Below are 12,554 nucleotides of genomic sequence, written 5' to 3' on the forward strand. Positions count from 1 at the left end.
AAAATTTAAATAATTGAAATAATAAAATTTAAAAAAATGCATATACTTAATTTTGAATTGTCTAAACATATATTTTTTATTTTTGTTTATAAGCATTTTAATTTATTATTTCAAAGTTTTAAAAATTGTCAGATGTCCGCTAACTTCATTATCATCGAAAGTTACCGAGTGTGAATGTAGCTGACAACTTAAAATTTTATAAATTTTGAAATAAGTGAATTAAATGTAAATCGAATAAAATTAAAAAAATGCGCGTTCATGAAATTTGAAAACCAGTGCATTTTTTTAATTTTTATATTTTTTAATGTTTTATTCGTTTATTTATAATTTAAATTTTGACTCGTATTTGCTACATTCACGCTCTTAAAGTTACCAGGTAATCAACAATTTTTAATTTTTTTTTCACCAAATGAATTAAAAAAAAAAAAATTAAAAAAATAATACGCACATGTAGAAAATTAAAAAAACTTCAAGTGGAATTTTTTTGAATATTTTTTTTTTTTCAATAATTGATCATTTTTAAAAATATCCAATATCAGTCGGCTAATTTCAGCATTATTAATTTTTACCTAGATGATAAAAGGTAACAATTGAAATAATTCAATATATAAATAATATATCTGTATCTATATATTTAATTTTACATATGGGCTATAATATATTTATCTATTTTTTATTTTTAATATTTGTTACAAATAAAATTGATAAGTATAAAGTAAATATCAATGACCAGATATATTTATAAGGCACTTCTAAATATTTTTTACATTGTACTGGTACTGTCGTACCATGGAGGCATCCAGTTGGACGGCGTTTTGTTCCTAGCTCTTCTTCTAGACTCGCCAACATTGCTTTCATAATTATAATTTCTGTTGAAACGTTTTCTACTGCTTTCTGTTGCTCGATTGGCTCTCGATGCCGCCGTAGTATTGTCAAGAACAACGAAAGCTTGATTATTGCTGTCATTTGAATTTTTCAATTCCTTTCCGAAGCTTGGAGAGTAGGGTCGTGTGTCATCTAGCTCCGTAACTTGTGGTGGACTCGGAGGTTTGTGTTGAAGAGATGAACGTCGTCGACGTCGAAACCCTCGAGGTTCGTCATCTACATTGCAAACATGGAGACGATATGTAGGACTTGGCGATCGGTTTTCTGTTGCTGATGGATTAATGTCCAGTCCAGTTGGTCTTGAGACTTGTATCGATCCTCTAGATCCCCTGAAAAATGATAATTAATTTTATTTGATATTTTATACTCATTGTGAAGTTAATTGATGTACCTTCTGCCTCCTGGTGGCGGCTTATCAACGATACTTTCATCTTCGACTCGCGAGTTGAGTACTTGGAAGGCATTCTGATCATGTTTATTATAACCCACACCCAGTTGATCATCATTATTATTGCCAAGCCAGTTATTTTCATGTCTGCGAAAATCAGTGAGACTGCGATCACGATGCCGATGCTTGATATCAGTCACCGAATAGTCTCTTTTTGTACAATAGGCATCACGATATTCCGGCTGGAGATTCATGTCACCCTCGGGACGTAAATTAACCGGCATTCTAAGGGTTTCTGTTCGCGGTATATTACCGTAAGGCACATACTGAGATCTAACTTCACTTGTTGGATGGTATTGTCGTAAGTCTGGGACTAAACGTCTGTTGAAACCTGACGAACCTATGGATGGTCGTCGGGATAGAGGTGGCTTACGATAAATTGGACGATCTCTGTCGATATACTTGGACTTGTATTCAGGATCCTGGTCAATTTTCGTTGGAAATTTTCCTGCACTATTTAGTGAGTTAACTTTAGAACCATCTGCGCGACCGATTTCATCTTCGGGTTTTAATAACTTTGGTCGTTCTCTAGGAAAATCCTGTGACATTTTAATAATAGTGAGTATTTGATACTTGTTTTAATTAAATTAATAAATTATTTATTTATTTACCTTGTAAGCATCTTTGTATTCAGGAACTCCAAGAGGTGGCCCTTTGAGATCCTCTAGCTTGGATACCAACATCTTCATGTCTTGTTCTTTCTTCCGTTCCAATTCTTGTTTCGACTCTTCAATATGATCGATAACATTATTGTGACTCTGTTCCATAGGAACAGCACCTCGTGGATCAACAAAATTTTGATAGTTTTCAGTCCTTCCACTGAAGTCTCCTCCAGACTTTAAATGTGACTCTGGCACTTTTAGAGATCTTTTGGCTGCAAAACCAAAAACATTTTTTCAATTTTTAAAATACAAACAGAATAATGATTAAGTAAATCTACCTTGAGCAGCATGAGCTTTAAAAACTGCGGTGTACTCGGGAACGAAGTTCGACTCTCCCTCGAGTTTTAGATGAGCTTTTTGACGAAGTATTTCCGGTCTTCTAGCCCCAACAAATGGCACATACTGGTCATGATTCTCTGTAGACGTTTCAAATTGTCCTTCCAGCTTTAGATTAGTTGGAATACGTGCGAGCTCAGGTCTACTGACGTTCAACCACTCGATGAACTTCTCACACTGCTCGGTGACAGTCCGCATGTCTCCCTCCATCTTCAAAGAAGTCGGCCGACGTGCCAGTTCCGCACGATGGATACCCTCATATATTTTGTAGTTTGCTGATTCCGTGTCCGTATAAAATGTTCCGCCGGGTTTCAAACTAGTGTCTCTTTAAAATTTAAATCAATTTAAATAACAAATGTTGCCGTTGATGTTTATAAAAGTACTTTTATTTAAATTATTTTTATTACCTTCGAATCGGTGAAGGTCTTGACAAATCAGGAACCCTAGAAATGTCAATAGCCTCCATGGACTTGTCATTGGCATTAATTTCCGGGCTTTTTATTGCCTCGATAGAGAAACTACCACCAAAATCTTGAGCACAAGTTCTCAAATCGTCAACTCTCAGCAGCGATTCTTCACTGGTAGCTCTAAAAGCTCTCCTGTACTCCGTAGAAAGGTTTTCAAATTCATTGTCTTTGTCTCCATGGTTACGAGATCCCAAGGTGTCCTTCGGACTATCTGGTACTCGCCTGCGTCTGTAGCGTGCGAGTTCGTCGACCGTGAGAGTCTCGAGAGACTTTGGCCATGGCAGTAAATCTCGAGCCCTGGTCTTGTTGTCTTTGAATTTCGACGGGACTACCTCAGAGTCTGAGGAGGACTTTTGAGTCCCCCGCAATAAAGACCTACGTCTGTAAGTACAAATCAATTTTATTTACTGTTGATTACTGTATGGTTTTTAAATAATTTATCCATTAGTTTATTATTGTTTCAGGTAAATAAACCGGGTGGTTGCCCAGTGCAAACTGAGATACCTGGCAAAGTTTTCCTAGAAGCAAACCAAGGTGGGGTCGAAGCATCCATGTCGAAGAACAGGAAGAGGGTGGTACGTACAGGCTCGGCATGCCTCTACATAAACGAGAAGACGAAGCAAGAGAGAGAAAGATATAAAGTGTGGGAGCCTTCCAGACAAGACGGATCGATCTAGCTTGTATACAAAAAGCTTTCACACCCTTTTTACCCCATCATGTACTTTCTCTTTCTTTCGTTTTTTTTCAAACTCCGAAAATTCTCTACTGCTTTGGTATCTATGGACACGATGTTGGAAATAATTTTAAAGCTAACGACTGACATGCACGAACGAATTGTATTGACGCGAGATCCCCGCGACGTCTCTTCGAGGTCTAGATCTGGACCGCTATAAATGGATCACGCTAGCGTGTCATCGAACGTCAATAAAATATAAATAATGTCATAAACAAGCAACAATCAATGACGATCATGGGATTTGAAAAAAATATGGTAGGTAGCGTGGCCGAGCGGTCTAAGGCGCTGGTTTAAGGCACCAGTCTCTTCGGAGGCGTGGGTTCGAATCCCACCGCTGCCAAATTACTTTTTGCTCTACTCGATTCGTTTTACCGCTCATTAATTAATTTTTATCACATTTTATATATTTTATAATCATTCAGTCCGTTAAAATTAAAAATAATTTGAAATTAATCAATCGATACAAGACACAAGATATAAAGTTATGAATTAAAAAGCATCAAAGTTAGATATAAAATGATGAAAATAGTAATTAAATGTCTGGATACATTCGTGATCCATGTCAGTGACCAGAACTCTGAGAAACGGAATCGTCATTCATCATGAGTTACGGTGCTGCACTAAGGTTCAGTTAGTAGGGTCAGAGAAAGACCTCCTGACCTCGATTCAAACAGCACCCAAATAAATTTACATATTTAGGGTAGGCGAAGATATCATTGGCCCATACATGACCGACCAAGTAAGTAAAAGAGTTGTGTGTGACTACTCAAGTCTTGACACGCACAATCATCACCACACTTGTATAAATCCACCCGTACTATTATGATTCTACCACTATATTGCGTGATTAAATCTTGCATAAACGCGTCTACTACAACTTTTATTGTGCTGAGACTTCTTGAGACACGCGAGATTTCTTATCTCATTTACTCTTCTATTTTTTTTTTATTTAAATACATTTTTCTTTATCATTTTTTTTACATTATACAATGAATATTTATTACTTCGTTTATAGCACAAAAAGTATGTGTATCACTATTTTCTTTAATGCAAAAAAAAAAAATATATAAAAAAGTGAATAGTAGTGTGTAAATATTTTTTGGAGTAAAAAATCAAATGTCAACGGATTTATGATATTATACTTGTGATAGAGATTTAATGCTAAAAATAGTAACATTTTGTGATTATCGCAATATCGCTCTACATAATAATTGAATTTAGGTCGTGATATAAATTTTAAGACATAATATCAGAAGTTAATTTTCGTCCGCAACGAATTGATTATTCTCTGGTTCATTTCAATCGCACTTAATGCTTGTAAATCACGTAACTATAGTGGCCCAGATTAGTACTTAAGTAATGAACGGGTGGTTGCAGTCAATTTTCATTAAGAATATTAGTTATTATAATTAAATAAATGATGTATACAATACAAACTTTTCCCAATATAATTTATTCCACAAATGGGATAAATTATAATATTTGACAAATTTTCAATTTAAATAACTGTTGGGAATTTAGGTATGGTAATCGTGAATGAAACAAATCAATTTATTAAACAATTGAAAATTATTTATTTTTATTAAAATACGCGCTCTAGGGTATATCTTCACTCGTAAGAGATTTAGCTTAGACTAACTTATTCTTTTAATATTATTTAACACTGAGGTCTAACAACCTCTCCTCTTTTTGTATAATAAAGATATCTAAGTTCAAAATATATATACATGCATGTGAGTGTAAATGAAGAAAAACATATTGCCTTACATTTACTTAAAACATGGGCCTCAATATCTCGTCGGCCCAAGTACCTAAGGTCATAAAATTTGATCCACACTAGCTTTCTTTTCCTCAAGTAAACATAAACATATTTTGAACTCAACTTAAATAATATATATATACTACGGCTTAAATGTAACGCTGCTCGAAATAATATTTTAAACAGAATATTTAGTAAAGAGAAGTATTAAATAAGATATATATCGGAATAAAGATTGATTTTTGTACAGAGAATCCAACAATTACCTAAGTAATTACTTCATCAGGTCAGAAAAAAATTATTATGTATACTAGCAAACTATATATTTGAATTCATTATTTTTATGTCTGTCAATATCTAAGGAATCATTCTGGTTTATAATTTTCCAGAAAATCGACTTTTTTTTACATTTTTCGAAAGTATATGTATCTAAAAGTATTGTGTAAAAAATTTTAAAAAATTAGAGTAGTTTAACTATATTATTCTGTCATTTTTAGGTTGCTATTAGGGGTGTGTGAATAGTTCGAAGTTACGAATTATTCGTATCGAATCGAATCTAACTATTCGATTCAAACTTCGAAACAAATTCCTAATCTTTCGAATAATTCGGAAGTTAGAATTCGAACCCGATTCGTACACCCCTAATTGCTACCTTTACTACATGAGCACGCTCACCCAACCTGTCTTTTGTCTAATCTCTCTCCCTGTTTTTATTCATTCAAGCAGATATTCGCTCCAAAGAGGTCAGAACGAATCAGAAAAAATGTATAATGGAGGAAAATGAAATGTTTGAAGGGATAGAAGCATTTTACATGGTGCAGACATCGCTAATTAAGTTAAGGTAAGATTTTCATAATTTTTCATTAAAAGAAGCTTTAAACACGTTTTTCTCAAAACTACGCTTTTTCGGTCGGCAGCGGTGATTTTTCCGAAACCACTGAACCGATCCTTATGAAATTTGAACATATTCTACACACGAGTAGATTCAGCGCATTTCGTAACGGTACTAAAATTTATATTTCAGTTTGTTTTTTTTTCTCAAAAACAGTGAAAAAAATTTTTAACTTTCATAGCGGGAAGTTGAAAACTTGGTTTTTATTTTTTAATCTCCACCATTTTATTGTTTATCAATAAATATTAATCTATAGAATGCCGAGAGCGACAGTCATACTGAATCTAAATATTTTTTATTTTTTCATTTTGAATAATTAAATAATTCCGTCATTAAGATATCATCGCCGCCAGTGACACATCTACTTTTTAAGGGATTACGTTTTCCAGTTATTTTTGTGTAGGGTAGAGGTACTGTTTTTGGCCATTTTAGAGCTATTTAGACACTCAAAAAAATTTTAATAAAAAAATTTGTAAATGATGCAATGACATTATTAATTTTTAAAGTGTGTACAAAGGTACTCTTATCATATTGTTATTGTGTAAATTTTGTTATATGCTTATTTATTTATTAAAATACAGGATCAAATGTAAAAAAAATGGAGTAGTGGCCACAAATAGTACTTCTACCCTAAAAAAAGAGTTTAAGAGGGGTCTGAATTTTTTTCTTTATCACAGTCAAGTTGACGAACGGTTTTATCCTTGTTGCATTTGCGCAGTAAATGGAAACTTTGTCCACGTTTTTCTCTTAAACAAATGAATATTTCTAAAAAATGAAAACGTAAATTGCAAGATTACATTGTAGAGTAACGCATTGAGTGTTGTTTTTAATTTTGCATTTAGAAGATTTAGTTGAGAGAAAAGCCTGACGAAATTTGACGAAACATTGGAAATAAATTCAAAAAGTTTCTACAACTGAGGAGTCCTTATTTCCCACTGACTAAAATTATTATATATTTAAATTAAAATAATATATTTAAATTACTGAGACGAACTTACATTATAACAATAACATAAATACGAAAGTATAATATCTAAAGAGTAATATAACTCAACTGTTTGAAATAAACCTCAAACTGTCTTCAGATAAAATGAAAACTTTAAACGCAAAATAAAGAACAAGACTCGATGCGTTAGTCTATCATCTAGCAATTTATGTTTCTATGTTTTAAAAATTTCATTGGTTTAAGAGAAAAGTATGGACAAAATTTCCATTCACTGTGTAAATGCGACAAAGATAGTACTATTAGTCCACTTGAAAACGATGGAGAAAAAACGAAAGTACTATTTTAATGTCTGAGATTGTCTCTTTGTTATTACAATAGATAGTAGTCGATATAATACAATCGAAAATAAATATATTAATTAAATTATGTTTTTCAATACATAATTTACTACAGAGAACGAGTTTTAATATTTCTTTTACTCAAAAAACTTGTATAGCACATTAAAGATCAGTAATATCATCTTGGGGATGTAGCTCAGTGGTAGAGCGTTCGCTTTGCATGTGAAAGGCCCCGGGTTCGATCCCCGGCATCTCCAATTTTTTTCATTTTCTGATATACATTTTTTTGTTTTTTTTTTTTTTTTTTTTTTTTTTTTTTTTTTTTTTTTTTTCAATACAATAGGTAAGACAGTAATATTAATTAATAATATACCTTTTTGGAATACGTTCGCGTTTTCTTTCACCCATAGCATAATCGTTGATGTAAAGTCAGTTTGCGCGTAATGAAATAGAAGACAAATTTTTAGCACTAATCAGTTATTTTTTTTTAAAATACATTCACATATGTATATATATACATATATATATATATATATATATATATATATATATATATATATATATATAAATAATTTTTGTTTTTGTTTTTTATTCTTTTAAGAACCTTTGCCGCGCGTTTATGCTAGCGTGACTGGACACAGCAAGTTCTAATAAGGAGCTAAGCAGACTAATAGAGACTACTAGGGGGAAATAATACCTGCGCAACAGCAAAGAAAGACTCGAGACTTCTGCATAACAATCCAGTTAAAATTGTGTCACTAGAATTGATGCTTTTAAAAATAACTCCAAAAATTTTTTTAAACTATTAACATCATAAATTAAATTAATAAAAAATAAATAAATCTTATAACACTCGAGCTTACAAAATACTATAAATTATAGTTTTAAAAAATGAAATTTAAATTTACCCGCTTTCATAAATCGTGTGTCTTCGTTTCTTTTCGTAAGTTTTGGAATAATATTGGCGCGAATCATGATATTAACTGCTGATCAAAGGTCTCCCCACTTTTTTTCTTACTTTAAATTCATTTGGCAAAATATCCTACGCGTTTTTATTTCTTACAGACAGTAACAGTCAGTGTGTCCTGTGTCTTCTTCATACACTAATACTACCAACAAACTGAATTCTTGTGCGCCTTAGAAATTTCATCAGTCTCTGATATTTAATTCAAGTGTAAATCGCTGACGCAGTTACATTAACGTTGTACATATAGAAGTATATAAATATAAGCCGGTGTTATTTCAATAATATGAATTAATTATTTCGGCATCATCAGACAAAACCTTGATGCTGATATCGATATTGATTTCAAATTGGTAAATAGATAACAGAAAAAAAAATAACACAAGATAAGTAAGTTGTTACTTTGATTTCTACATATATTTTATATAATAAATTAAGATATTGAGTCAACGGTCATCGATTTTTTAGCCTCACCACCAAAAATTGCTGTGCTAACGCATGGTCAACGGTCAGCAGGATTTAAAGTAAAACATGATAACTGCGTTACTCAAAACACGTTGATAACGATATTAATAAATTTTATTTATATATACATATATAGATATATACATATATTAAAAAGTAAAATTTAGTAAAATAGTATTTTATTTTATAAGAAAAGTATATTTTTTTTATGTAGACTCTAATCAATTCTTTAAATTAATTTAAATACAGTAGGATAATCCACTGACAGTAAAGATAAATATAAGTAGTCGGTAGACTTATTGATTGAAATCACCGGAATGTTTTCGTAAATAATCAGCGAACTTTGTACTCGGTTATTAGGTACATTATATACAAGATTATATATTTATAAATAGATTTTTTTTTTTTCCAATGAGACAGTCTTGAAATTCAGATAAGCTGGAATTTTTAGTGGGTATTGTTATTATTATTATTATTATTATTATTATTATTATATTGTGTTTATTGTAAAAATAAAAAACAAAAAGTAAAAAAAAATACTTGAACTGCGTCATAAAATATGTAATATACAAATAATAATAATAAAGCAGCACGCTGATTGAGAGGTCGTCTAAGGCTATATATACTCATGATATCTTGTATAATTATTATTGTTAATTTATCATTTATCCCTCGTTATTAATTACTGTCTAAAGTATTTTGTCTGTTATTACAGAGTTCTCGGCCTAAAATAATAAAGATGTCATCATCGTGGTCATTAAGTGTACGTATATCAAAATAATTTATCATTTAAATAAATAAATACATTTTTTTTACTGGGTTATTAATAAATAGATTGAAAATTTTAATTAACACTTATGGTGATTGATAAATAATAAATTAATTTTACAGTTAACGAAAATGATCGAGAACGTTGGCGAGGGAATGTCCTGGTCTTTAGATAAAATATCACATTTTACCGTAGGACAGGTACTGATAAAATTTATCGACCGGGGTCTTAATGTTGTCGAAAAAACAGCGCAGTGGAGTTTACCATACAGTGAAATTGTTGCCGAGGAAAATGGAAAAGCATTCAAAATAATGGAGCTGGTTAGACCGTTGCCTTGGATATTTTTTCTACCAAGTTTAGTAATCTTACGTAGCTTCAGATTAATGTGGAATATTGGAGCTTGGATTCTTGGATACCCTCCGATTCAACCTAGTGATATTGTAAATATCATATTGTTTTTTTTTTAAGCTGTTAAGCTTTAGATTTTTATTAAAAAAAAAAAAAAAAAAATGCTATTTATCACAGGTTAAATGTCTACAAAAATCAAGAAGACGTTTGCGAGTAATCAGACTAAATGGTAGCAAGAGAATGAGGAAAACGAATTCTACTTTACGGGTAAGTTGTTGATTTTTTTGTGATCGATGCATGGTGTAGGATCAGTTGTTTAGACTAGACTTTTGTGTAGACTTTGTATTATATATATATTTTAAAGTATTCTGAATATAATAATATCATAGTGATGGTGGGGGGTGTAGGACAAAAGTTTACGGATAAATGAAGCTAAAAGAAGTTTGTTAAAGTCTATCCAAATCGTCTTGTCCAGTTTATCTTGTCTTGATGCTGGTAAGATGAAATCCTCGCCATCTACGAGGATTCGTCTGCATGATGATCAGGAAACTGTAAGTTTAATTGTATTGTTTAATTTTTTACACTGTTTTTAACATTGTCCGTCTTTGTTGGTATTAATTAATTTATAAATAAGTCATCATATTAATTTAGTTTCCTTCATAGGAACCGACACCGGTTACAGAGCCATTGATTGCTAACTTGCATGGTGATCCAAAACGCAAGTACTCAGAAGTAAGTTCAGATTATTCTCAATCATCCGATGAATCTGATGCTGAATACGAACGTTTTAAATCTAAACTTAATCCAAATTTATCTGCGTACGGATCTGAAGATGAGGAAGACAAAAGCTTCAAAATTGTAAGTATTTATTTGGATAATAATTATAAACAATTTTTTTTTTTTAATACATGAAAAATTTAACTATTTCAGAACGTAGATGAGAATGAAAAATCTGATGGTTCTGATGAAGAGATACCATCGAATGACGAAGAAGAAACTCAAAAAGAACTCGAAGAATTAATGGGAGAGGACGAATCGGCAAAGAGTATCGTATATGATGTGGGAGATGATACTGAGCAAAAGTTTATGGTACAACATGGTTTCATGATAAAAGTAAGAAATTAATTTTATTACTAAGCTAATTGGCTACTCGCATAACTCGCTTTTATTTTGCTTTATTTAATTACATATATATAATAATTAATACTAATAATACAATGAGTAAAATAAATATAATGATAAATATTGTAGAAAAAAAAAGTAAATGGAAATGAAAATGTAATTAGCAAAAATAGTGATGACTCACAAGATTATTATTCTCCAAAAAGTATTGAAGATGGAGAAACGGCCTTTTATTCACCATTGAGCTCTAAAAGCTCAAGTCCAGAACCTTCTGTTAACGATGCTGACAGTAAGTGTAAACTAATTATTAGAATTATGCGAGTTGTTAGTTAGTTCTTAGTAAGTAAAATGAATTATTTATTATTTTTTTTATTATATTTATATCCAATGTTTTGTGTAGGACAATTCTTCGGAACAAAAAACAGCAAAACAGCAGTCACCGAAACAAGAATAACTGAAACAATAAAATCATGCGAACAAATTGAAGAGAATAATAAAAATATAACAGGTATAAATATTACAATAAATTTAAATACAATAGTTTACTTTTAATCATAATTAAAGACAACATCCGATATAATTTATTGTCAGCAGAATCAACTGATACGCAAAAAATTAAACCAACTGCCAGTCCTCCAAAACCAATTCTTAGCCATGGAAAAATTTATCGACATAAAAGATCCACTGGATCTCAGAGTCGTTCTTCAAATGAACGAGGAAAGAAAAAATAATTAATTTTTCATCCCGATAATTATTAATCTTTTCATTGTTTACATTAATCATAATTTATATGATTTACATTTCTTATTTTTATATGTATATCAAATGATCATTTATTTAATTTACATTTTTTTTTTCAATAGATTTAATGACAATATTCAATTCTGAATAATTCACCAAATTAATTATTTACACATACATTTTTTTAATTCACTAATTATAAAGTTATTTCGATTTACTAGAGAATGAATTTTAATTATTTAAATGTAAGTAAAAGTCGATAACATTTTCAATTTTTTTTCTCAGATAATTAACAGATTGTTAAAATAAAAAAAATTAAAACTAGTTTGTATTTAAAGTAAAAGAAATTATGAGTGTGAATGTAGCAGACGTTAAACAAATTTAAAATTATTAATAAATAGAGTAAATAATTAATAAAATAAAATTTTTAAAAATGCGCATTTAAAAAATTAAGAAATTTATAAGTGTATTTTTTATAAATATAATTTTTTCAATTATTTACTCTATTTATTTATAATTTTTAATTTGTCTGACGTCTGCTATATTCATACTTATAAGAAATTAAATATTTTTTCAAGCTGGAGATTAAAAAAAAACATGAACTAAAAATTTAAATTCTCAATCATTTAAATTTCTATACTCTAAAAAATTTTTTAAATAAACGTCGTAAAATTTA

General features: G+C 30.5%; 2 protein-coding genes and 2 non-coding genes across 9 annotated transcripts; 3 read left to right on the plus strand and 1 right to left on the minus strand.

Annotated features, from left to right (window-relative positions):
- Window positions 1-666: 666 nt before the first annotated feature.
- On the minus strand, window positions 667-7,934 carry LOC103568277 (uncharacterized). The gene is made up of 6 exons (XM_008545072.2): window positions 7,843-7,934; window positions 2,739-3,179; window positions 2,274-2,656; window positions 1,945-2,207; window positions 1,277-1,872; window positions 667-1,214 (listed from the first exon to the last, which is right to left on the minus strand). The coding sequence occupies exons 1-6, from the start codon at window positions 7,875-7,877 to the stop codon at window positions 764-766; spliced, it is 2,169 nt and encodes a 722-aa protein (XP_008543294.1). The 5' UTR covers window positions 7,878-7,934; the 3' UTR covers window positions 667-763.
- Trnal-aag (transfer RNA leucine (anticodon AAG)) lies at window positions 3,793-3,874 on the plus strand. The gene has a single exon. It is a non-coding gene; the product is annotated as a tRNA-Leu (tRNA).
- On the plus strand, window positions 5,946-12,323 carry LOC103568278 (uncharacterized). Of its 6 annotated transcripts, none has more exons than XM_008545074.3 (11): window positions 5,948-6,134; window positions 8,535-8,823; window positions 9,614-9,661; window positions 9,790-10,107; window positions 10,193-10,282; window positions 10,423-10,566; window positions 10,679-10,873; window positions 10,946-11,128; window positions 11,267-11,426; window positions 11,538-11,645; window positions 11,729-12,320. In XM_008545074.3, exons 3-11 carry the CDS (start codon window positions 9,638-9,640, stop codon window positions 11,866-11,868), a joined length of 1,362 nt encoding a protein of 453 aa, XP_008543296.1. In that variant the 5' UTR covers window positions 5,948-6,134; window positions 8,535-8,823; window positions 9,614-9,637; the 3' UTR covers window positions 11,869-12,320. The 6 variants fall into 6 exon arrangements, with proteins under 6 accessions (XP_008543298.1, XP_008543296.1, XP_053594637.1 ...); XM_053738662.1 differs by lacking the exon at window positions 5,948-6,134 and adding an exon at window positions 8,902-8,957 and having other exon boundaries at window positions 11,729-12,323; XM_008545076.3 differs by lacking the exon at window positions 8,535-8,823 and having other exon boundaries at window positions 5,946-6,134; window positions 11,729-12,323.
- On the plus strand, window positions 7,655-7,726 carry Trnaa-ugc (transfer RNA alanine (anticodon UGC)). The gene has a single exon. It is a non-coding gene; the product is annotated as a tRNA-Ala (tRNA).
- Window positions 12,324-12,554: the final 231 nt, after the last annotated feature.

Source organism: Microplitis demolitor, chromosome 4 (assembly GCF_026212275.2).
Source record: "Microplitis demolitor isolate Queensland-Clemson2020A chromosome 4, iyMicDemo2.1a, whole genome shotgun sequence".
In the NCBI taxonomy this organism is placed as follows: domain Eukaryota; kingdom Metazoa; phylum Arthropoda; class Insecta; order Hymenoptera; family Braconidae; genus Microplitis; species Microplitis demolitor.

Coding starts and splice junctions, on each gene's coding strand:
- LOC103568277 (XM_008545072.2), bottom strand. CDS start 7,877: ATGGGTGAAAGAAAACGCGAACGTATTCCAAAAAG. Junction 3,180..7,842: donor CGCGAACGTATTCCAAAAAG/GTATATTATTAA, acceptor TTGTACTTACAG/ACGTAGGTCTTTATTGCGGG. Junction 2,208..2,273: donor TAAAGCTCATGCTGCTCAAG/GTAGATTTACTT, acceptor TTGGTTTTGCAG/CCAAAAGATCTCTAAAAGTG.
- LOC103568278 (XM_008545076.3), top strand. CDS start 9,638: ATGTCATCATCGTGGTCATTAAGT. Junction 10,283..10,422: donor AAACGAATTCTACTTTACGG/GTAAGTTGTTGA, acceptor TGGGGGGTGTAG/GACAAAAGTTTACGGATAAA. Junction 11,646..11,728: donor GAATAATAAAAATATAACAG/GTATAAATATTA, acceptor ATTTATTGTCAG/CAGAATCAACTGATACGCAA.